Genomic DNA, 26418 nt, shown 5'->3' on the forward strand with positions numbered 1-26418 from the left:
TGGGTTTGGTTTATTTGTCCAATTACTTTTGACCTCCTAAAATGTGGAGTGTTTGTAAAGAAATGTGTACAATTCCTACAATTTCTATCAGATATTTTTGTTCAAACCTTCAAATTAAATGTTACAATCTGCACTTGAATTCTGTTGTAGAGGTTTCATTTCAAATCCAATGTGGTGGCATGCAGAGCCCAACTCGCGAAAATTGTGTCACTGTCCAAATATTTCTGGACCTAACTGTAGCGATGTGTGCTGCCGCAGGAACGACGAACAACATCGCTACTCACCAAACAACAATATTTGGTGTTTGAACGACCTCTCCAACACCAACGATTTTTACCACTTTTGCGATTGTTGAAGGTCACTCGTACAAGTCACACGCTGCGATGACGCTAACGACGCCGGATGTGCGTCACAAACACCGTGACCCCGACGATAAATCGTTAGCGACGTCGCAGCGTGTAAAGTACCCCTTAGGGTCCATGTAAACTGCACGATGCCCACAGTTAAACTACTGCTGACTACACAGTCCGATCCGACATCTGTCATACATCTCTCAGTACACATAGGTTCCATTGTTCTCGGCAGCACATGTCCTGTTTAGATGGGATTATGTGCTGCCGAGAACGATGACCAAAAGATCAATTCTCCCCAGATCATCGGGAAACGAGTGCACAATATACTGTAAGTGCATCTTAAGAGTGAGATATCCATCATAATTTAAGCAATACATTTATACAGGGGCATGGTGGGCAAGCGATATAGGACATGCTGAATGGATGAATAAGGTAGTGCACAATTTAAAGAAAATGTACAATTCTAGCAGATATCTCATCTCAGATATCTATAGCACATCTACAGGCTCGCCCAATCTCGGTTTTTGACTTGTGCTAGGCTTTAGCGACAGGACATCAAGTGAAAATGCCAGATTCTTCAGCTCTGAAATTAAAGAAAAATGTCACTCATGCAGCCAGTAATAGGTTGTATTGGTGACATGTATGTATAACCCGAGTAGGATGTAGAGAGTCCCTTTGTTTATAAATTACGTAATCGTAATACAAATGTATGAGCACTGCAGCCAACTACTGGCTGCAGCGGTCACATGCTCATTCCTCGCAGGAAGAGGAAGCATTGAGACTGGTGTGAACCTGAGAAGCTTTATGAAAAAAGAGTAGTGAGTAGTGATGGGAGGACCGCAGATACCCGGGATCAGCGGATCCAACCAGGTTTAAAAAACAAAAAAAACAAACCCTGTTCCAGCCCGGAATTGATCCCGGATATCTGTCCAGATGCCGGTCCCCATATAGGGTCTTTAAAATAGTGGCAGAAGGGATAGGGGGATTAGAGAAAGCTTATTATACCTACCAGTCTCCCATGTGGCTGTAACACTACTTCTGTGGCCACTCATTATCCATCATGCATATTCACTGCTTCCCCCACCTCCCGGCAGTTCCGGCGTCTATGACTGGTGGCAGTCAGATGCACTGCCAACCTCTGTGACAATGTGTCTGACTGATATCAATCAGAGGCGCTGTGGGTGCATCTATATTGGTGCAAGAATAAATAAATACATTAAAAAATTAATGTCTCCCCATATTATGATACGCAGCACAGATAAAGCATAGAGCAACAGGATAAAGTCCCCAGCCGCATGCTTCTCTTGGCTGTGTATCAAAATAAGAGTGGCTTTTTTAAAATTACTTAAATAAATAATTTTAAAAAATCGGCGTGCGGTCCCCCTCAATTTTGATACCCGGCCATGATAATGCTGACAGCTGTGGGCTGTTATTTTCAGGCTGAGGAGACCAATGGTAGTTGCAGGCTGCTATATTTAGGCTGGGGGGGCCCAATAAGCATGGATCTTCTGCCTGAGAATACCAGCCACAAATGTGGGATTTATCATTGCTGGTTATCAAAATCAGGAAGGAGGGGGGGTAGAGGGGACCACACGCTGTTATTTTTAAATTATTTAAATAATTTTTTTAAAAAGCTGCGTGCGGTTCCTCTTATGTGATAAACAGCCAAGATAAGCACACGACTGGGGGCTGCAGCCTGTAGCCGTATGCTTTATCTGGCCTGGGTATCCTAATATGGGGGCACCATAGGTCCATTTTTTTAGTTATTTATTTTTACACCACAAAAGGGGCACACACAGCACCTGTGACTACAAGAAGTAAGACACACAGTACCACAGGGTGGGTGTGCTGTCTGATTACAACCAATCAGAGATACAGGGGCTGCCTGTAGGCGAAGGAAGCAGCATGTATGCATGAAGGATAATGAGTGGCCCTGGAAGTAGTGTGAGTGCCTTGAAAGCAATGTACAGCTGTGCAGGAGACTTGGTAAGTATAATGTACTTGTTTTCCCCTTTTTTTTCCTTTATTTATTTTTTTAATTACCCAAGTTACTGGATCCAGATCGTTAGGCCGGGGCCACACGGGGCACTACTGAGATCCTCGCATGACACTCGGCTCGTGCTGGCAGCACAGAGCAGGAGCCGAGTGTCATGCTAGTATCACTGCGACTGCGGTCAGACGGTGCGAGCGGACCTCAGCTGCGGGGGGCGGTCTGGCTTTCAGGAGGGGCGGGCCAGCGCTGCGGAGGGGAGGGATTTCTCTCCCTCTCTCCTCCGTAGCCGGCTATTGCGACTCTCGCTCTGCATGCACAGTACACCGGTGTACCGCGAGTGCAGTGCTCTCACTTGAATGGGTGCGAGAGAAAGAGTCTCGCATTACAGCCGCAGCATGCTGCGATTCTTTTCTCGGTCCAATTAGGGCTGAGAAAAAAGAGAATTTTGTTTACTTACCGTAAATTCTTTTTCTTATAGTTCCGACATGGGAGACCCAAACCATGGGTGTATAGCTTCTGCCTCCGGAGGACACACAAAGTACTACACTCAAACGTGTAGCTCCTCCCTCCGGGCTATATACACCCCCTGGATGACAATCTACCCAGTTCAGTGCAAAAGCTGAAGGAGGACATCCACCCATAAGTAGAGATAGAGTAAAACTCGGAATAACCGGAACTCTGTCTACTAACAACAGCCGGTGAAACACACGGAACAAAAAACTGCCAACAGGCAACAGGGAGGGTGCTGGGTCTCCCATGTCGGAACTATAAGAAAAAGAATTTACGGTAAGTAAACAAAATTCTCTTTTTCTTTATCGTTCCTTATGGGAGACCCAAACCATGGGACGTTCCAAAGCAGTCCATGGGTGGGAATAAACCAAACTGAGAAGTAGGCAAAACCTAACTTCACAAATGGGCGACAGCCGCCTGAAGAATGCGTCTGCCCAAGCTCGCATCTGCCGAAGCATGAGCATGCACTTGGTAGTGCTTCGAAAAAGTGTGCAGACTGGACCACGTGGCAGCCTGACAAACCTGCTGAGCCGTAGCCTGGTGCCTGAAAGCCCAGGAGGCACCGACAGCTCTGGTCGAGTGCGCCTTTATCCCTGGCGGGGGAGGCACCTGAGAGCACTGGTAGGCATCGGTGATAGCCGACCTGATCCAACGAGCTAGGGTCGGTTTAGAAGCAGCGAGACCCTTGCGCTGACCAGTGGTTAGCACAAAAAGTGAAGTGCACCGCCTAAAAACGGCGGTGCGTGACACATAGATTCGGAGCGCCCGCACCAAATCCAAGGTATGCAACGCCTTTTCAAAGCGATGCACAGGGGCCGGACAAAGAGAAGGCAATGAAATGTCCTGGTTAAGGTGGAAAGCAGACACCACCTTAGGGAGAAAATCCGGAGTTGGACGAAGAACCACCTTGTCTTGGTGAAACACCAAAAAGGGGGATTCCGAAGAGAGCGCAGCCAAATCAGAAACTCTCCTGAGAGAAGTTATGGCTACTAGAAAAACAACTTTCTGTGAAAGTCTAAACAAGGGAACCTCCCTGAGAGGCTCAAAGGGGGGTTTCTGTAAGGCCGTGAGGACCAGATTAAGGTCCCAGGGATCCAAAGGCCGCTGGTAAGGAGGAATGATGTGAGATGCGCCCTGCATGAAGGTGCGCACCTGAGCCAGTCGGGCGATACGCCGCTGGAACAATACCGACAGAGCCGACACCTGTCCCTTGAGGGAATTGAGGGACAGTCCTAGCTGTAGACCGGACTGTAGAAAAGACAGGATGGTCGGCAAGGAGAACGGCCAAGGAGCATGGTCGGAAGAGCGACACCAGGACAGGAAAATCCTCCAAGTCCTGTGGTAAATCTTGGCCGAGGAAGACTTCCGAGCCTGAGTCATGGTGGAGATGACCTCAGAGGGAATGCCTGAAGCCGTCAGGATCCAGGACTCAAGAGCCACGCCGTCAATCTGAGAGCCGCAGAATTCTGGCGGAAGAACGGACCTTGAGAAAGAAGGTCCGGGCGGTCCGGGAGATGCCACGGCACCTCTACGGAGAGACGGAGCAGGTCTGGGTACCAAGCTCGCCTGGGCCAGTCCGGAGCAATGAGTATGACTCGACGGCCCTCCATTCTGATCTTGCGCAGAACCCTGGGCAAGAGCGCTAGAGGGGGAAACACATAGGCCAGACGGAACTGAGACCAATCTTGAACCAGTGCGTCTGCTGCGAAGGCTTGAGGATCGTGGGAGCGAGCCACGTAAACCGGAACCTTGTTGTTGTGCCGGGATGCCATTAGATCCACTTCCGGAGTGCCCCACTTGCGGCAGATGGATCTGAACACTGACGGATGCAGGGCCCACTCGCCGCTGTCCACGGTTTGACGGCTGAGGTAATCGGCCTCCCAGTTTTCCACGCCTGGGATGTGGACTGCAGATATGGTGGACTTGAAGTCCTCCGTCCACTGGAGGATTCGTTGAACCTCCAACATCGCCAGACGGCTGTGAGTCCCGCCCTGGTGATTGATGTAGGCAACCGCTGTCGTGTTGTCCGACTGAACTCGAATGTGCCTGCCCTCCAACAGGTGATGAAAGGCTAGGAGAGCTAGAAACACAGCTCTGATCTCCAGCACATTGATCGAGAGGGCTGATTCGGACGGAGTCCAAGTGCCCTGTGCTCGGTGATGGAGAAATACTGCTCCCCAGCCGGAGAGGCTGGCATCCGTGGTGAGGATCACCCAGGACGGAGTCAGGAAGGAGCGTCCCTGTGACAGAGAGAGGGGCCGAAGCCACCACTGAAGGGAGCTCCTGGTCTGTGACGACAGAGCCACCAGCCTGTGCAAGGAAGAGATCCGCTTGTCCCAACAGCGGAGAATGTCCAGTTGCAGGGGACGCAGATGGAACTGGGCAAAGGGAACCGCTTCCATGGACGCCACCATCTGACCCAGCATCTGCATGAGGTGTCTGATGGAATGACGGCGGTGCCTCAGCAGAGAGCGCACCGCCAGACGAAGGGACTGCTGTTTGACTAAGGGCAACTTGACAAGTGCCGGCAGAGTCTCGAATTGCATCCCTAGGTACAAAAGCACCTGGGTCGGGATCAGAGTGGACTTGTGCAGGTTGACAAGCCACCCGAACTGAACTAGCGTGGCGAGAGTGAGAGAGACACTCCGCTGGCAGTCTGCACTGGATGAGGCCTTGACTAGAAGGTCGTCCAGGTAAGGAATCACTGCCAACCCCTGGAGGTGCAGGACCGCAACCACTGCTGCCATGACCTTGGTGAATACCCGAGGGGCCGTGGCTAAGCCGAAGGGGAGAGCCACGAATTGGAAATGTTCCTCTCCGATTGCAAAGCGTAGCCAACGCTGGTGTGAAACCGCAATAGGCACATGCAGATAGGCATCTCTGATGTCGATGGATGCCAGAAAATCTCCCTGGGTCATTGAGGCAATGACCGATCTCAGAGATTCCATGCGAAAGTGCCGCACCTGAACATGCTTGTTGAGAAGCTTGAGATCCAGGATGGGCCGGAAGGAACCGTCCTTCTTGGGGACTAGAAAGAGGTTTGAGTAGAAACCGCTGAACCGTTCCCGGGCGGGAACCGGAACAATTACCCCGTTGGCCTGCAGGGATGCCACGGCCTGAGAGAAGGCGGCGGCTTTGGAGCTGGGGGGGGTGGACAGAAAAAATCTGTTTGGCGGGCTGGAAGAAAATTCTATCCTGTAGCCGTGGGAGATGATATCCGGCACCCACTGATCGGAGACGTGTTGAAACCACACGTCGCCAAAGTGGGAGAGCCTGCCACCGACCAAGGACGTTGCTGGCGCAGCCAGATAGTCACGAGGAGGCTGCCTTAGTGGCAGCGGCTCCTCCGGTCTTTTGAGGACGCGGCTTTGCGCGCCAGTTGGATCTACGATCCTTGGCTGCGGTAGTGGACGAGGTCGAGGGCTTAGAGGATGACCAGTTAGAGGAACGAAAGGAACGAAACCTCGATTGGTTCCTGCCCTGGACAGGTTTCTTGGCTTTAGTTTGTGGCAAGGAAGTACTCTTCCCGCCAGTAGCTTCCTTAATTATGTCATCCAGCTGTTCCCCAAACAGCCGGGACCCAGCAAAAGGGAGACTCGCAAGGTACTTCTTAGAGGAAGCGTCTGCTTTCCACTCTCGAAGCCACAAGATCCTGCGGATCGCGAGGGAGTTAGCGGAGGCCACCGCCGTGCGGTGAGAAGCCTCCAGGATGGCAGACATGGCGTAGGATGCAAAAGCCGAAGCTTGAGAAGTTAAGGCATCCGTCTCAGGAATAGAGTCCCTGGAGAGGGAATGTATCTCCGCCAGAGAGGCAGAGACTGCCTTAAGAGCCCACACTGCCGCAAAAGACGGGGAGAACGAGGCTCCTGCCGCCTCATAAATAGACTTGGCCAGAAGGTCAACCTGGCGGTCAGTGGGATCCTTAAGAGAAGTGCCATCAGCCACAGCTACGACTGTGCGGGCTGAGATTCTGGACACCGGAGGGTCTACCTTTGGGGACTGGGCCCATTCCTTAACCACCTCTGGTGGAAAAGGAAAACGGTCATCTGAACTATGCTTCGGAAAACGTTTGTCAGGACAGGCCCTGGGCTTGGTAACAGTGGTGTGAAAGCTGGAGTGGTTAAAAAACATACTCCTAGCTCTCTTAGGTGAGGTAAACTGGTGTATTTCTACCAGAGAGGGTTGTTCCTCTGACTCTTGTGGGTTGAGGTTCAGTACGGAGTTAATGGACGCAATCAAGTCACTAACATCCACATCACCCTCAGACAAGTCAATGGGGTACATAGAGGAAGCGTCTGAGCCCACAGTAAACGAATCCTCCTCGCCCTGCACCTCGGCACGTGAATCAGAGCCGTGGGAAGAGGAAGGAGAAGGATCCCTGCGTCTCCGTTTAGGGGGACGGGGTCCTAGGACCTGCTCTGAGAGCTCTGCAGAGCTAGGAACAGCAGAAGCACCCTGGGACGGGGGCTGATGCATGGTCAGCAGTGTCCGGGACAGCTGCCCCATGGAGTCGGCAAAAGACTGGGAAATAGCTTGTGTAAAGGATGCTACCCAAGCCGGGGGTTCAGCCACCGGAGCCAGAGCAGCCGGAGGGACCCCTGCGGAGGCTCCAGGCTGAGACACAACCATGTTAGCACAGGCATCACAATGTGGGTATGTGCTTGGCTCTGGCAGAATTAGCTTACATGCAGTGCATATAGCGTACATGTTTGCAGCCTTGCTTCGGGTGACAGACATGCTGCTGAGGTGGAAGCTCTGCAGCAAGAATACACTCCTGTAGAAAGTCCTGGGAGTGTAATAAAAAGTCCACAAACGAAGGTTGTGGCTTACCAGCCCGCTCTCTGTGTGCCCTCCGGATTCCACCGCTCAAAGCCCCAGTGAAGCGTCAGCCTTCCTAACAATATGCAGCTGCAGCATCCAGCGCCTTCCAGAGTAAGAACGCTGAGAAAATGGCGCTGGGAGAAGGAGGAGGGGCGTGTATAAGCCCAAGAGCGGGAAAAACGGAGGGCAGAGAGATACAGGGAGAGATATACAGGGGAGGGAACATCTCCCCAGAGAGGAGTGCCCTCCCCTCTGCTGGTCGGGCGGTGGGCGGCGCTGTATGCAAAACATGCAGAGAAGCCGAAACTGAAACTAGGCCCAAACTGAAGCCGGGGCCTAGATTTTAAAATGCGGCCGACGAGCAGGCACCTTCGGCGCGGTTCTCAGGGGAAACCCCCAGAACCGGCCGGAATTTTCAGTAACGATAAAACACATACTGTCCCCCTAATAAAAGTACCCGGGACCCCTGAAAAACGTCTCAATACTTAGCTTTTGAGACGCAGGGCCAGTCCCTGAGTGGGGGTTAACGCTCCTTCCAGCAGGAACCAGACAGGGCTGCGGATGGAGACCGGTCTCCTGCAAGCAGAGAGGACCGTGACGGCTCCCACTTCAACCCAGAGCCTCTCAGAGGATGTGAAGGAGCGCGGCATGTGAAGGCTCCAGCCTTATAAAGTCAACCTTAACAGCACCGCCGACAGAGTGGGGTGTGAAGGGACATGCCGGGAGTCCAGACTGGACCCGCTTTTCTTCCAAATCTTTAAAAATTAAAATAAAAATGAAAAATATCAGAAAATGCATGTGTGTGTGATCCTCCTGACACAAAGCATTGAACTGGGTAGATTGTCATCCAGGGGGTGTATATAGCCCGGAGGGAGGAGCTACACGTTTGAGTGTAGTACTTTGTGTGTCCTCCAGAGGCAGAAGCTATACACCCATGGTTTGGGTCTCCCATAAGGAACGATAAAGAAATAGTCGCTCATGTGTGCTCACACACAGGCTAGAATTGGTCCGAGTGGAATGCGATTTTTTATCGCACTCCACTCGCACCGATTTTCTCGCCGTGTGGCTTAGGCCTTACCTGAAGTTCCTAGAGAACTCTGGACCCAGGGTCAGTGCTTGGGTACTTTGGATCCGCACGGGTTTCAGACTTTTACAGTCCGGGTACGCCCATCACTAGTAGTGAGGAATCAGTAATTCATTTTTTTTAAGAAATTATTTTTAAAATTAGTTTCTTGCATGGAAAACCCCTTAACACTAGAAGTCCCAGAGAGGGGGCATTTGACATTTCTACCATTGAAACCCTATGGAGCTCGAAATTCCTGGGACTTCTAGTGTTAAAACTAAATTTGGGCACGGCTCGCCTAACGCATTTATTCTATAGTGTTCATGGCTTTTAGGTCTGTTATGAACTGAAACTTCTGCTTGCTTAGATGCACTGTGAATAGAAAGGTTGCTCTGTCTGTCCCCCATGCTTTACACTGCTGCAGTTTAACTTGTTCAGTATGGCTGCTATGCCGATGCACAAGTTCACTAGAAACGCAACAGTAACACAGTGCACAAAAAGTAAAGAATAGCTCAATATATACAGATAATATTTTCTATTTAACAATAATATATCATATAGCAGAATTGAGGCTGTAAAGGGCAGCGGCATTCAGAAAGTGCTATGCCACACGCCATTGTCTGGTGGCTCCCCCGAGGAATATTGTGCAGAGCTGACATTCACTGTGAGATTACTCTGGATCGGACCACCATTGACCAGAAACCAATGGCGTAGAATTGCCCAGACAATCCCTTACATAGAATTTGATAATTCTTAACATGATTTTCTAAGACGTCTACGTCAGGGGTAGACCTGTCAAACATTAATATTTTACCGGTGAAATCAGTTGGGTTGTCCTTCTACAATAGAGCACAAGAACTTACCCGCAATGCCCAGTTTTCTTAAATGCTATGAGCAGTTTCTTTAGCGTCTCCACAAGCAGTATTATCCTTCCAGATGCCAGGATGTGCTTGTTGTGGTTCAGGACATAGACGGTGGCATTGTGCGTTATCCAGGCCTCGTCCAGCTCCACACCTAGGTCTGCCGCCTGTAGGAAGTTCTCTGTAGTGTACGCCGAGAGCCGACATATCCAATCCCTGGACAGAAAGAAAGGAGTTTAGTAAGTGGTTTTATTATCCTTTAATATAGTTACATTTGTGGCCTTCAAAAAGACACAGCCACAGAAAGACTGCAACTTTGCCACTCGGCCATTTTTAGACTTTCTGTCCTTTTAGAAAGAGTTTTCAGTAGTCTTCTTATCAAAACAGTCAGGATTACATTGACTGACCCCCAAATAAGAGTTGACCATTTCTCCCTTCAAAAAGACCCTATTCCCCGATTCATCAAAGCTTTTAAGCCAGAACGCTATACAATTTTGCAACTTTTGGCGGTCTTATGGCATTTTCCGATAAAGTGGGCAGAGAAGTATAGGTGCTAATTAAATTCAAGACTTGAGTCAAGAAAGAGCTGTAGTAAAGTCACACAGAGGGGCACACAAAATCTTTCAGGTGCGCTGGATTCATTTAGGGGCACTTTGCACACTACGACATTGCAAGTGCGATGTCGGTGGGGTCAAATCGAAAGTGACGCACATCCGGCGTCGCAGCAGATATTGTAGTGTGCAAATCCTTTTTGATACGATTAACGAGCGCAAAAACGTCCAAATCGTACGATCGGTGTAGCGTCGGTCATATCCATAATTTCGGAAGGACCGATGTTACGATGTTGTTCCTCGTTCCTGCGGCAGCACACATCACTGTGTGTGAAGCCGCAGGAGCAAGGAACATCACGTTACCTGCGTCCTGCGGCTCACGCCAGCTATGCGGAAGGACGGAGGTGGGCGGGATGTTTACGTCCTGCTCAGCTCCGCCCCTCCGCTTCTATTGGCCGCGTGCCGTGTGACGTCACTATGACGCCGCACGACCCGCCCCCTTAATAAGGAGGCGGTTCGCCGGCCAGAGCGACGTCGCAGGGCAGGTGAGTGCATGTGAAGCTGCCGTAGCGATAATGTTCGCTACGGCAGCTATCACCATGATATCGCAGCTGCGACGGGGGCGGGGACTATCGGCTTGCGATGTCGTAGTGTGCAAAGTGCCCCTAAGAGTTGTGCGTCTCTTAATCAATCCAGTGTCTGACTCCAGCACACCCCCTTATCAAGACTGATCTTAAAAAATTGGGGACTATCTTTTGTATTTAAATGTCTAATGAGACAGTGCAGTCTATTGCTGAAAAACACCAAAAAGGAGCCAAGACAAATGATATGTGCACACACAGAATGTGGTGAGCCTTCCTCATAAAGATGGCTGCAGCCAAGGTGCAAGATGCTGATGTCACAGCCACTCAACCTCCACACTAGGGGGAAGGGGCGGCTGCTTAGCATAAGACATGCACACTAATAAGGCTTGCACTGGGAGCCCATCATATAATGAGTGAAATGCACAGTGTCTGAACTGTGACCTATAAATGACGCCAGAAACCCAGGTCAGGCGGGCAAAACAGCACTATATAGGTGCATCTCGCACGGATACACGAGACGCACAGTGTCTGAATAATGGCCTATAAATGACGCACAACACCAGGTCCAGGCGGGTCAGTTAGCACTATGAGTACATAACACATGACAGGCTCACCATTTAACCACCTGAATTCAAAAGGTCCACACACATCCTGCAAAAATGGATAAAATGTGCCATACCTCAAATAGTGAGATATTAGTTTATATTTTGGCCCAAAATATGTAAGCTCGCAATCCGTTCGTCAAGGATTCTCACACTTGCGAGTCCCTACACTGAATTAGTTAGAAAAACCACAAAGAACTATATCAAAAAAACACCAAAAAGGAGCCAAGACAAATGATATGTGCACACACAGAATGTGGTGAGCCTTCCTCATAAAGATGGCTGCAGCCGAGGTGCAAGATGCTGATGTCACAGCTAACTAATATCTCACTATTTGAGGTATGGCACATTTTATCCATTTTTGCAGGATGTGTGTGGACCTTTTGAATTCAGGTGGTTAAATGGTGAGCCTGTCATGTGTTATGTACTCATAGTGCTAACTGACCCGCCTGGACCTGGTGTTGTGCGTCATTTATAGGCCATTATTCAGACACTGTGCGTCTCGTGTATCCGTGCGAGATGCACCTATATAGTGCTGTTTTGCCCGCCTGACCTGGGTTTCTGGCGTCATTTATAGGTCACAGTTCAGACACTGTGCATTTCACTCATTATATGATGGGCTCCCAGTGCAAGCCTTATTAGTGTGCATGTCTTATGCTAAGCAGCCGCCCCTCCCCCCTAGTGTGGAGGTTGAGTGGCTGTGACATCAGCATCTTGCACCTCGGCTGCAGCCATCTTTATGAGGAAGGCTCACCACATTCTGTGTGTGCACATATCATTTGTCTTGGCTCCTTTTTGGTGTTTTTTTGATATAGTTCTTTGTGGTTTTTCCAGTCTATTGCTGCTAATGTATACAGTGTGTGTCCACCCATATCCTGTCCACCGCCATTAACTTGAGAACGGCAGCAGCTATTTTTTTAATTCACTTTTTTTCTCTAGCTCGTTCCGTTTTCGAGATAAAAATGCTAACTCTGTTGTTTTCCACCAGGTGGTGCTATAGGTGGTTTCACCGTGTAGCGCATGGCTACTTTACTATACCTAGACACCACTTCTATGTCTATAGCTGCTGCCGTTCTCAAGTTAATGGCGGTGGACAGGATATGGGTGAACACACTGTATGTTGATTTCCTGAAAACAAGAAGTTAGAGTCTAAAGAATCTTCACTAGTCAGTCTGAAAATTGCCAGATTTTTCATTTTTTGTTTTTAATATATATCATAAGGGAAAAAAAATTGACAAAAATAAATAAATAAATAAATAAATTAAGGTTGTTGTCCACTACTTGGACAACACTTTCCGAATCTTTATGTTTCTGTCAGGCAGTAAGTATCGGGGTTCCGCCAGGAACAAGGGAACTTGCTGGGAGCACAATATAGCAGTGGGCCCTGGCGCTAGGGAGATGGGAGCATGGTCACCTTCAACACTCACCTGAGGCTGATCCCTGCACTCCCTAACGTCCCTATAAGGGTATTTCCCCCAATCACCAATCAAGTGCCTAGGCCCTGACTTGCCCAGAACTCACACTGGCTACACAGAAGGCCAGCGAGAGCACTAGTCTCACCACTACAATAATACAACACAAGGGAAGAGAGAGACACAAGGGAAAAATAGATACAATAAGGAAAACACACCAAACTCCTCTAATGCAGCTAACTACCATGGCTGCAATTGTCACAACACCTCAGCTTCTTCCAGAGACTGGCTCCTTCCAAAGTGAACAGCTTAGAAATGAAAATTCTATAACCGGCATCAGATGTTATGACATGTGACTTTTCATAGAGGAGTGATCACAAGGATCTGCACCTGAGATCAAGGCTACAAAGGATAGCCAGGCAGCAAAGAGTCCTTAACCCCTACAGCACCAAAGGAAAGCAGTTACATTAAAGCATAAGCTGTAGACCTGCGCATAATAAGGCATTGTGACCTTCTGGTCCCAGACTCACCAGAGGTCTTCCCTGAGAGGGGCACACCCATGATAGTTTCACCTCAATAAACTAATAACACTCATTATTAAACCTCCGGTGACCTCACCATTTCAGTGGTTTTGACCCCTGCTCTCCCAGGGATTATTTGACATTATGTCATGCAATCCCTGCGGCCAATCAGCACCAGCTTCACTTTCGGATGTAACTGACATCTGGAGGAAGCAAGTGCTGCGGCTGCTCTCCCTTGCCCCGGATATCTGATTTGTTTCCTAACGTGTTTTTTTTTTACATCTTTTCCAACATCATTTTGTACTAATTTTTTTTTTCTTAAATTCTTTACATTAAAAGTGAGAAACTTCCCAGTGGAAGTCACCAGACGAATGGTCAGATCACTTAATTTCAGCACTTGGAAGCTTTGCAAACTAAAAAGTTCAAAAAGACTAAACATTATGTGCTGCAAATCATTTTTACGTTGCTTTGTGTATGTTCATGCTTTTGGCAGGTTTTTTTAGTGCTTCTTCAGGCGGGTTCCAGGTTGCTAGAAAAAGCTGTTGTGCGCACATACCCTACAGGACTTTTCCGTTTTAATTAGTAAAAACTTTTTATATTTTTGCAACCTTTTAATATATGTTACAATTCCTCAAGGTTTTCAATAGATCTGCGTTCTTCCAGATATAAATATAAATATAAATTCAATATATTCAATAAATTTCAATATAAAAACCAAGACAAAAAAATAATTTACAGGTTATGCCAGACATGTCTGATTTCTTTTCCGCCGATCAGTTGTTACTGGATGGTTTCAGGTGTAGCCGGCACACAGCAACTCCGGGCATAAAATCTAATATATAAAGCTGTATGTATGTATGTATGTATGTATGTATGTGTATGTGTGTGTGTGTGTGTGTGTGTGTGTGTATGTGTGTGTGTGTGTGTCCGCTAAAGGAATCTGCGCCGTCGCATTTACAATCATAAAATTGTGCACAGACACCTCATATGACTCAGGGAACGTCATCGACTATGTTTTGACGGGAAAATTTAACCCTGCGCTTTACAGTTACTCTCCAAAACACCTGCTTCCATTAAAGTCAAAGGAGCTGTGAGCTATAGGTTACTAATGGCAGCTGTGATTGGTTGGTATAGGAACAAAGGAAATTGTCAGTATAAGAAGCTTATATGTGTGGTAATAAGATTGAGAGACAGAGTCAGACACACATAGGCACAGACAGATTAAAAGGCAGATAGTGAAAGAGACAGACACAGACAGTCAAAGAGACAGACAGACACAGACAGACAAACAGACAGAAAGACAGGGAAAGAGACAGAGAGAGACAGACAGTCAAAGAGACAGAGGCAGACAGACACAGGGAAAGAGACAGACAGGGAAAGAGACAGGCAGACAGGGAAAGAGAGAGACGGGGAAAGAGAGAAAAACATGAAAAGAGACAGAGACATGGAAAGAGACAGTGAAAGAGACAGACAGATGGGGAAAATGACAGATGGGGAAAAAGACAGACTGGGAAAGAGACAGACAGAAACAGATAGAGACAGACAGAGACAGAAAAACATACACAGACAGACAGAGACTGGGAGAGAGACAGAGAGACAGTTACTATCCCGGGCAATGCCAGGTACTACAGCTAGTACAGTATCCTATGAAATACGACCTGGATCTGGATGCTCACTTATAAGCATCACCATTCTCTTACATGGGACTTTATGGGCTTTATTGGACTTTAGGGCTGTATCACAACTGCAACCTTTGCAATCCCCATTTCTCCTGGCATGCTTGTGTCTATGTAACATAAAAAGTAAACTTATGGAGGAGTTTGTGCTTAATTAACATCGGATAGGGCCTTACGTCGGATTGTAACTCTTGTTAATTTCCTTCTTCTTCATTGATTATGACAGCATCCCTGAAGTACATGTAAGAGCAATGAACCAGAACCTACCGGGAACCAGAGACGCAGAACTGCGAGCAGCTCCGGGCCGCGTATTCACAGACAGGAATCAACAATGTCATGTCTCATGCATCAAATCCCGACCGTAAACTCCGCCTGCGTCACAGCCAACAACGCCATCAAGGAATGAGGGTTGTAGTCTCGGCCCTGCAATATTTTACTAATAGGATGTAATTAAATTAATTAACCCCATCAGCACAAAAAAAACTGTTCTAAAAACTACATAGGACACACATTGTTGAGTGGTATAATATAGCGCTATACCTAAAACATTGCTTAATATAAGACAGAGAAATATACGGTACATTACATTACCACTATATTACTGCAGCTGTATATTTGTTAGAGTATGGTTCATGTTCAGTTTGCACCTGTTCACATTTGTCTGTAAGGAAGTGCCATCAGTTTTCTCATTTTAGATTATAGGGTCATGCCTTCTGACTGAGCAATCCTTTCTCAACAGCTAAAGGCAATATTTAATTTCCTATTATTAATTAATTTCCTGCCCGCCCATAAAGTTGTAGGCTTTTTCAGCCCGGGTAGAGGCATTTAGGTAGGGACCCGGCAAAAAGAGATGCGCCTTGACGCTGGCTGCTGGGCTCACATAAAACTGGCCTTTTTAATGCACTAATTGTCTTATTTTTTTCATTTATTTCCTTAGCAGTAATGCAGATTCAAACTCCTGTATTCAATGTTTGCATGACTTAGCATTTCAGAGCGCAGCTGTTTATTTGTTATACTATATTACTAATGTTGCCCACCTCTGGGGACTCAATATATGGGCAACCAGATCCCCCATCTTCTGGTCCCAATCAGTCGTAGCCTTGCAGGATCTGATGAAGATAATCTTCTCCTCCATGGTTGGTGTCTTTGGGCTCTCAGAGCAATCAGAGCCCACAGATCTCGTCAGGACGGGTGATATTTGCCAGCAGAACTTTGCTGGAATATAAAGGCTCTTTACCTGGTTCCTTTTCCTCGGCATTGTGACCCTGAGCTTGACTCCTGTTATGACCCATGATCTTTTCCCAGCGCTGTTCTAGGTGATTGACAGGTTTACTCCACAGCAAGGGAATCGTAAATCACATGGTGTGGTGCTGGGAAGAGCCAGTTGCAGTCACCACTAGACAAGTCTCTTCTCTAACTATGGACCCGGCTAATTCTTCAATTTATTTATGGTGATATTATGTTCTTCCCACTTCCGAATTATGACTAACAGTGCTCAATGGATCCTTCAGAAGTTTAAAAATTCTTCTATATCCAATGCCATCAGTATGTTTTGCAAAAATAAGATTACATAGGTCTTGAGACAGCTCACTGGTTTTACGCATCATGAGATGTATCTTGTGTGGCACTTTGGTAATGAGACACCTTTTTATAGGTCTTCAGTTGAACCAACTGATAATATTTTTCACTAAGTTTCAGGATTGCTTTCTAATTACTGGCAGATTTCAGCAGGTGTCATGACTTTCCATTGCTTTTTGCAGCTCTGCTTCTTCATGTGTGCTTTTTCCCTGTCTCATTTCTCATTATTACACATCATTAAATTTATGGACATTTATGGTTTGATTTGTTTACCTGTGTGGATTAGATGGGTTGTTACCAACATCTGGTGAGAAATTCATGTCAATAGCACCTTTACAAATACAGTGTGTCCACCCATATCCTGTCCACCGCCATTAACATGAGAACGGTGGCAGCTATAGGCATAGAAGTGGTGTCTAGGTATAGTAAAGTAGCCATGCGCTATGCAATGAAACCACCTATAGCGCCACCTCGTGGAAAACAACGGAGTTAGCATTTTTATCTTGAAAACGGAACTAAATAGAGAAAAAAGTGAGTTACAAAGTTGTAGGGCCCATCGTTGCAAGTCAAATTTACTATAAATAACTACGATGTCGCTAGCGATCGCACCCGCCCCCGTCGTTTGTGCATCACGGGCAAATCGCTGCCCGTGGTGAACAATATCGCTGATACGCATCAAACGAACATACCTTTGGTACGACGTCGCTGTGGCCGCCGAAGAACCTTTTTTTAGGGGGCGGTTTGTGTGGCGTCACACAGCAGTACACCAGTTGAAGCGGAGGGACAGACAGCAGCCGCTTGAACGTCACTCCCACCTCGTTGCCGAAGGACACAGTAACGCTGTTGTTCGTCGTTTCCGGGGTGTCACACATAGCGATGTGTGCTACCTCAGGAACGACGAACAACCAGCATCCCAAACGAGCAGCGATATTTGGGAAATAAACGACGTGTCAACAATCAACGATTTGGTAAATATTTTTGATCGTTAGCGGTCGCTCATCAGTGTTACACGCAACAACGTCGCTAACGAGAACGGATGTGCGTCGCGAATTCCGTGACCCCAGCGACATCTCGTTAGATATGTCGTTGCGTGTAACGGGGCCTTAAGTAGCTGAAATCTACAGCAGCTCATGGTTGGCTTACATTTCATTGTCTTGCACACGTACAGTCCATAAGATACACTAAATTAACTGAGAGTAGAGTGTCTAAGTATGGGAATCTGTCAGCAGGTTTTTACTGTGTAATCTGAGATCAACATGAGGTAGAGACTGAGACCCAGATTGCAATGATGTGTTAGTTATTGACTGTGTTTTGCAGTTTCAATAAAATCAATATTTTATCAGCAGGAAATTATCACTTCTGGGACTAGGTGACTCATGCCTTCTGGTCAATGTATTCTGTAAAACCCTGAACTAACCAATGATTATCAGCTTTCTGTCAATACACAGTGTACACAGAAAGCTGCCAATCAGTGGTGTGAGTGAGATATACAGAGCTCAGCATTAGGCTGGAGTCACACAATCGTATGGGATCCGATGCGAGTGCATCGGATGTGATATGCTAATGACCCTCGACTCCCGCTGTGCTGCCAGTGTGAGCTGAGTGTCATGCAACTGTGATCCGATGCTGGATCCGATTGGATTTCAGCTGCGGAGGAGAGGGAGGGGTTAATTTCCCGCTCTCCTCCATTGTCAACTGATCTGATTATCCCACTGCACTCAGATGTCATCCGAGTGCAGTCTGATGTTTCACTCGCACCCATAGACTTGTATGGGTGTGAGTGACATCTCTCACTGACAATCGCAGCATGCTGCGACTTCTTGCTCATCCAGAGTCTGGATGAGAAAAAAGCTGACCATCTGTTCTCCATCATTGAATAATATTGGTCAAAGTGCAATGCGAGATTTTCTCGCATTGCACTCGTCTGAGTCATACGCTCGTGTGAGTTTACCCTGAAGAGAACTGTTAGATCTGTAGTAGAGAAAACTGTGATTGTAGCAAAACTACAGCAAGTGTCACGGGGTATGTAGTGACAGAACAGAAGCCCCTAAACTGGAACTCAGACCTGCTTTCGGAGGTAGGCTTGATGGTAGCCAGCTCCGAGCCCCCAGCGTGACCCTGACTCCTGATCTTACTCCCTCTCTCCCCCACCCTCGGGGCGGGCCAGAAAACAGTATGACAAAACCCCACAAAAACAACATGGAAAAGGGAGAACGAAAACCCATACACCCTGTTCTCAAAGTACACAGGAGAGACAATATGTGTACAAAGGAACAACTGAAGGGCGAGAAAGTAACGCACAACAGGGGAACGTCCACACCCCTCAAAATCGCAACAAAGATCTTCACAAACAGGTTCACCAACAAGACCGGGATTGCTGGAGCTTTTGCTAAAGCTATCATCGGCACATACTGGAAGAAAGCCATGCCTTTAATAGGAAAGACAAAGCTGCACGTTAGCAACCTGAGCTCCTAGTTCCTGCTCACCAGTCTGCAGGAATTAACTCCTGCATGGTTGAAGACAAGTGAACCTGAACCAGCCGACACCCAGCTCTGGCTGAACAATCCAGAAGCCTCAGGTTGCTTGCCAGACTCTGTGGTGTGAACAGAGTCTGACGCTGGAGTGCCACCAAGTGCGTGCAGAGCCGAACATTGCATGACAGCAAGCAGCCCTGTGAGTGATACATCACTGGAATCAGGGTATCTGTCCCTACATCATGCTGACCTCACAATACATACTGAAAATCTGGTGACAGATCCCTTTTATTAAATTTGTAACGCAAATTACTCCAGTGGTTTGTAGGTTCAAGAGTGGCATATAAAACATCCATTAATCCAAGTCCAATTTTGGAAAGTTATAACTTAAGGGGGCTTTACACGCTGCGACATCGCTAATGCGGAGTCGTTGGGGTCACGGAATTTGTGACGCACATCCGGCTGCATTAGCGATGTTGCTGCGTGTGACACCGATGAGCGATTTTGCATCGTTGCAAAAACGTGCAAAATCGCTCATCGGTGACATGGGGGTCCATTCTCGATTATCTTTGCTGCAGCAGTAACGATGTAGTTCGTCGCTCCTGCGGCAGCACACATCGCTCCGTGTGACACCGCAGGAACGAGGAAGCTCTCCTTACCTGCCTCCCGGCCACAATGAGGAAGGAAGGAGGTGGGCGGGATGTTACGTCCCGCTCATCTCCGCCCCTCCGCTGCTATTGGGCGGCCGCTCAGTGACGTCGCTGTGACGCCGCACGGACCGCCCCCTTAGAAAGGAGGCGGTTCGCCGGTCACAGCGACGTCGCCGGGCAGGTAAGTATGTGTGACGGGTCTGGGCGATGTTGTGCGGCACGGGCAGCGATTTGCCCGTGTCGCGCAACAGATGGGGGCGGGTACCTACACTAGCGATATCGGTCATGATATCGCAGCGTGTAAAGCAGCCTTTACGGAGGTTCCAGAAGAAACTCTTATGTAATAATTTGTGCTATAAGTGGCCATAAAGAAGCACAGACAAGTTTCTTGCCATCCTCCCATCTTCTCATGTATTAAACTCTTACAAGAAATTTACCAGACGTACAGTTTTCCTATATGTAAATGCAGAGGTTTTGCAGGAACCCTTCACTTTGGGGTAATTTCCACCGCTCGTGTCGGGTGTTCTGCGCGTTCTTCACTGAAGTGATTGCACGTATTTTGTCAGCTCCTTTTGTAATCTTTGAGTTTATTCAACAGTGCATTTGCTCATCATTGATGAGGACACTTCACTACACCTTGCAAGTTTCCAGCCGTGATGTTTTACATGATTGTTATATCTACTTGTTCCAATTCAGGTTACTACTTCAATTGCAACATTACGAAAAAAATCTCAACCGGAGATGACACGGCGTCATCCCATACATGTGATCACATTTTTATGGGATCCTTATCTGGTTTAACCCTTCCCTGCTAGTGATGAGAACAGTCCAACAATACCGGGAACGGACATCCTAAAGATCTGAATCATATCCACATCCATAATTCAGACTTCCCATCTGTGACAATCACAGTAGTTAGTCTGGCCATACACATTAGATGGGTGTTGGCTACACAATGACTTGCGAGGTAGTTCGGCCGGTAGTTGACTCTCCCTTAGGCCTGCGACACACATCCGTGCCGCTGGTACGTGTTTGCCATTTTTTTTTACACGTACCGGACACACGTGCACATGGAGACATAGGTAATCCCAATGGTTAGGAGACACGTAAGTATTTAGGAACGGAACGTGTGTCCGTTCTGTACTTACGTGTCTCCGTGTGTTAACAGCGCTGACATGTCCGTGTTGCTCCGGCAGCACGGGTGTCACACAGCCCGCACACGTACCACACGGATGTAGTGTGGATGCGGGCCCGTGTGACACGCGCCGGAGAAACACACGTGTCAGGTAAAAAAAAAAACAAAACACAAACTCATCTCCACGAGTCCTGCAGTCTCTGCCGCGGCTGTCCCCTGCATCCGTCCCCCAGTGAATTTGAACAACGCTTCTCCTTCACTGGGGGCCGGAAGCAGCGTCAGCGGGGCGTGGCCTGTGCCGGACACTGTCATTCAGCACCACAGACAGCGCCGGATGATGCAGGTAAGGCGGGGCTTTCCGTTCTCAGTGTGTTATTACGTATAACACACGGAGAACACGTACGTGCCATAAACACGGCACACGGGGAACAAACCACCCCTTTAACATGTACGTGACAAAAACGTTACGTTTTGTCACATAAGTGTGGCAGAGGCCTTACACAGGAGATGCAAGGTTCAGGTTTTCCATGGAACTTGTTGTGTCTTTTTGCCCATATCCAAGGTGGAGTCTGTTGCCTTGTCTTGCCCTTGAGCTTCCTGTCTGTCCTGCTTGATAAGTCCCAGTCCGGGACTTATCTCTTGCCTGAGTATTTTGTTGCGCCTAGCTCCTGACTTGCTACTGGACTGCTGCCGCTTGTTTTGTGATATGCCTCATTACTGCTCAGCTGCCTGCAGTCCTGTTCCTGGCTGTGGTTCCCTCCCTTCAAGGCTTCTAGAAGAGCTTCAGACTGCTGGACTTCCTTGATCTATAAGGACTTTGATTCTCTATTTGTGATCAGTGTACCTTATCCTGGACTCAATCTGTACGGGCTGTGTGCTAGACTTGAGAGGGACTTTGTCAGCCCTGGGAGGTACACTGATAACCATTTGCTGTGCACACTTCTGCTTGGTATTCTGGACCTTCACATATTTGTTGCTGTGCACACTTCTGCTTGGTATTCTGGACCTTCACATATTTGTTTGCTGTGCACACTTCTGCTTGGTATTCTGGACCTTCACATATTTGTTGCTGTGCACACTTCTGCTTGGTATTCTGGACCTTCACATATTTGTTTGCTGTGCACACTTCTGCTTGGTATTCTGGACCTTCACATATTTGTTGCTGTGCACACTTCTGCTTGGTATTCTGGACCTTCATGTATTTGTTGCTGTGCGTACTCATTATTCTGGACTTACACCCATATAGTGCAGCTAGCACTACTGCATATTTCTTGTGGACATTCACGTTTTAGTTCCAGTCGCACCACTGCATATTATTTCTGGACTTTCACGCATTTGTGCCGGTCATTTAGTATTTCTGGACATTCCTTTATTGTGCTGGTTGCACTTGCATTTAATTTGTAGTTGCCGTGTCTCAGTTTCATTATATTCCACACTATCAGATTCCAAAGTATCAACAAAAGTATTACAGGAGAGCTCACCGTGCCAAGCGATTCTATGAGAAAGTCGCCAGCTGACATCTAATCTGAGGGAGAACAAGGTGAACGGCAGAGATCGAACATGAGAGAGCAACGTTTTGCTGACCATCAGTCAGCTGGTGTCCCTATACATATTAGACCGACATCTAAACTTGTTAAGATACTGGCGGATTAAATCGACATCAGTCTACGGTGTATGGGGGCCTTTAAACAGCCAGAGGGAGCAAACTATAGGTTTCCATGTAAGCTGACTGTATATGGAATTTTTTAAAAATTTTACTTATCTAAAAGAACTTTTTGGTCCTCATTTTTGACCATTAATCCACAGCATGAAGAGGTTGCATGGAAACTCTCAGCTTTGTTATGTATCTCTTTGTGAGTTTTACGTCAATGACACCTTGTGCGTGCAGACATGTCATGAGATTATAGGAGTTGTGACCTCCTCCAATCAGACATTATAGGAGAGCTAGTGGGATTAGGTGTGGTTTACTCTCCAAAAACTCTCAAGCCCTACTGAATCTGCAGCAAGACAGACATCGATGATGACCGACAGACCCTATTGTGGATCTTTTCTGTTGAAAACGATGGAGTCTGTACCAAAGCCTAATGTACTCAGTATTATACTACTCATGGTAAAAGGGGTTTATAATAAGGCAGCACAGTGGCTCAGTGGTTGCCACTGTTGCGTTGCAGCGATGGAGTCCTGGGTTCAATCACACCAAGAACAACATCTGCAAGGAGTTTGCATGTCCTCCCTGTGTTTACGTGAGTTTCCTTCGGGTTCTCTAGTTTCCTCCCACACTACAAAGAGATAATTATAGGAGAGATCGATTGTGAGCCCCAATGGGGACAGTGATAATGATGTCTGTAACGCACTGTGGAATTAATGGTGCTGTAAAAGTGAATAAAATAATAATAAGCCCATATTCACACATCTATGTGAAATGTCTGGGTGCTATCACATATCTTATCTGACAGCGCTCGGACCCATTCATGCATCAGTAAAAATCACGCCTCTGCGACGGAGATCGGAGTGACTCAACAAGTCCTACTGTGATCCGATTTTGAGGGTCAGAATCGTCCATTAAAGTCTATTTTCATCTGTAAATGCTTCTGATTTGCTTCCGCTTTGCATCACTATCTCACAAATCTTAGTTATCTTAGTTATATGTTTGAATTAAAAAAATGTGACATTTTCTCTGGTTTGGAATTAAACAAACCTTTCCATGGAATAAAAAAATGAAAGCAACATGGATGCAACTAGGATGGCAGCTGGGAAAAAAATGTTTTGTTCTCTTGGATGATAACACCTGGATGTGTGAATGACACCTTAAGAAAAAATTCACGGCCGATCTCCTGGGGTGTCAACACTTATCTGGGGGAAGGTAGAATTGTATGATGCCCATTATATTAAACACAGACCAGCTAGTAACCGGTTGTGCTGATCCACGTTTTCTATTAGGCCTCCGGAGAATCGGAAGAATCTAGAGTGGGCAATATAAGACAAGTGTGTGCCCTCTTGTGTGACACGTCCAGCGTTGGTCCAGCAAGGAAGGACTTTCTATTACAACCATACTCCCTATTAAAGGAAATAAAAAGGGGTTGTCCACAATATAACCTCATTGTGCCATTTGCAAATGAGACACGTTTTTTTAGAATTGCTCTGAAAAGCCAAAAACTTCAAAAATGTAAACAACTAGCTGTAGTACCCGGCGTTGCCCAGGATAGTAAATGTCTGTTTGTCTCTCTCCCAGTCTGTCTGTCTGTCTCTCTGTGTTACGGTTGCTGCGAGCACTGGAGACTATGTCCAGATTTCTTGCTACTGCACATGTGCGAGCGCTGGAGACTAAGTCCAGATTTCTTGCTACTGCACATGTGCGAGCGCTGGAGACTAAGTCCAGATTTCTTGCTACTGCACATGTGCGAGCGCTGGAGACTAAGTCCTATCTTGGAGCCATTGCACATGTGCGGGTGACATCATCGCTGACACGAGGTCACATGTCTCTGACACCTTCTATGCCGATTGGTCGCTGGTCATGTGCTTGTGACGCCTTGCTCGGTGATAGGCCAGCATGACGTCACTCTTGTCGTTCTGGCAGCCGATTGGTTCTGGTGTCCTCCATCTTGGATGAGGCACAGAGTCTATATAAGACCCTGACACACACCGCATGGCGCTCAGTCCTCTTGGTTCATGCATGAGGGTAGACGCCCTGTGCACGTTCCTCTAGGCATTCCTTTGTCTATGCAAGGTGAGCGCTACCGGCAGGGTAGCGTTCTTATACCTTACAGCTTCGGCTGCTGTCCGTATCCTTACCTCTTAGGGGAGCGGACATAGGCAGGTGCCTGAGGCACATGGTCTGGCTGGGCCTTGTGATTCGACTCGTAGGTGGACGTTGCCGCTAGGGTAACGTTCCTTATACTGCGTCTGGCAGTTGTTCGTATCCTCGCACACTAGGGGAGCGAACAGAGGTAGGAGCTTTGTGCGGCTTCCGCTGCTGTTCGTCTCTTTTGCACCACTAGAAGAGCGGACCTAGGCAGGTGCCATATCTAGTGGTTCGTGTCCTCGCACACTAGTGGAGCGAACGCAGGTAGAAGCTTTGTGCGGCTTACGCTGCTGTTCGTCTCTTTTGCACCACTAGAAGAGCGGACCTAGGTAGGTGCCATTTCGCACACATTGCCTTTGTCTCTGTGATTATTAACAGAGATCATTCCACACACCCTCCAAGTAAGAGAGGAATTGCTTTACTTACTTATTATATCCTTCTGTGAGTTAACAGAGGTATTGCACTCTGCCATAGTCTGCAGCAGAGTCTTTGCACGGTGGACCCTGACTGTCTGATACTCCTTTAAGTTATTATCAGACAGCCCCCCGTAACACTCTGTGTGTCTGTCTCTGTTGTGTGTGTCTGTCTCTGTTGTGTGGCTCTGTCTGTGTGCATGTCTCTTTACCTGTCTGTCTCTGTATCAGTCTCTCTGTCTATTTCTCTATCTGTGTCTGTCTGTCTCGTTCCAGGTCTGTCTATCTATCCCCCTCTGTCTCTTCCCCCCTCCGTCTCTTTCTCTGTCTCTTTGACTATTTCTCTGTCTCTCTCTCTCTCTGTCTGTCTCTTTCCCTGTCTGTCAGTCTCTGTTTGTGCTTATGTCTCTTTCTCTCTCTATCAGTCTCCCCACCAACATCATATTACCTCACACATAAGCTTCTTATACTAACAATTTATTTTGTTCCTATAGCAACCACTCACAGCTGCTATTAATAAGCTGTAGCTCCTATCTCCATTAACTTTAATGGAGACAGGATTTTTGGAGAGTAAATGTAAAGCGCGGGGTTAAAATTTCCTGTCAAAACATAGTCTATGACGTTCCCTGAGTCACATGGGGCATATGTGCAAAATTATGTGATTGTAAATGCGACAGTGCGGATTCCTTTAGCGGACATACACACATACATACACACATACATACACACATACATACACTCAGCTTTATATATTAGATTTAAAATGAAGGTCCCGACGCTTCTAATAATCAATATTCTAACTCTGATTACCTATACAGGATCCAGTCTGGATCTTCCTCCAGGTTTACGGGAATGTACGACGATGGACGCATACTTGTATCTTCGGGGGGGACTGGACTTTCGTTTAATTTGCAGCCTTCAGACTTCAGAAAGTGAATTGTCGCCTTGGAGAAAAGAAAAAGTTTTATCACACTTTATAAATGTCATATAATATTCACAGCTAATATCACTTTGTAAAAAGCATAATTGATCTCATAATTGAGCAGACTCTTTCCTGAGACACGTTTTTACTTTTCGCACAAACCCAGTGTTTGCGGCTCTTATATTGGAGGTGTTGCAACTGGGAGGTGTCCTGAACGACCTGCTAAATTCTCAAGAAGGGCGTTGTTGTGGATCAAAAACCCAAAGATTATTACAATAACTTTTATGGCGGAGAAAGAATGTGTCCATTAATAGTGTATATGAGATTATAGAGGTTATAGACGGGGGTCTCCTGCCCTGGTGGACTTGGCAACATTATGGCCCCGATTAATTAAAGCTTTCACTTTAAGCTTTTCACTCAAAGATAACTGGAGTAAAACGCTTTGAAAAGTCAGATTGCGCAAAAATGTTGGGACTTTTGGCATTTGTACATCCTTTT

General features: G+C 47.2%; 1 protein-coding gene across 2 annotated transcripts in view; it reads right to left on the bottom strand.

The window, feature by feature from the left end:
* The window catches only part of CFAP46 (cilia and flagella associated protein 46), a 370852-nt gene that overhangs the window by 238139 nt on the left and 106295 nt on the right, over positions 1 to 26418 (bottom strand). For both annotated transcript variants that reach the window (XM_075348545.1, XM_075348544.1), the window contains exons 18-19: positions 25809 to 25942; positions 9604 to 9816 (exon numbers count right to left, since the gene is read on the bottom strand). In XM_075348545.1, coding sequence (XP_075204660.1) covers positions 9604 to 9816; positions 25809 to 25942 — 347 coding nt within the window. The remainder of the gene's footprint in view (positions 1 to 9603; positions 9817 to 25808; positions 25943 to 26418) is intronic.

Source organism: Anomaloglossus baeobatrachus, chromosome 5, assembly GCF_048569485.1.
Source record: "Anomaloglossus baeobatrachus isolate aAnoBae1 chromosome 5, aAnoBae1.hap1, whole genome shotgun sequence".
Classification (NCBI taxonomy): domain Eukaryota; kingdom Metazoa; phylum Chordata; class Amphibia; order Anura; family Aromobatidae; genus Anomaloglossus; species Anomaloglossus baeobatrachus.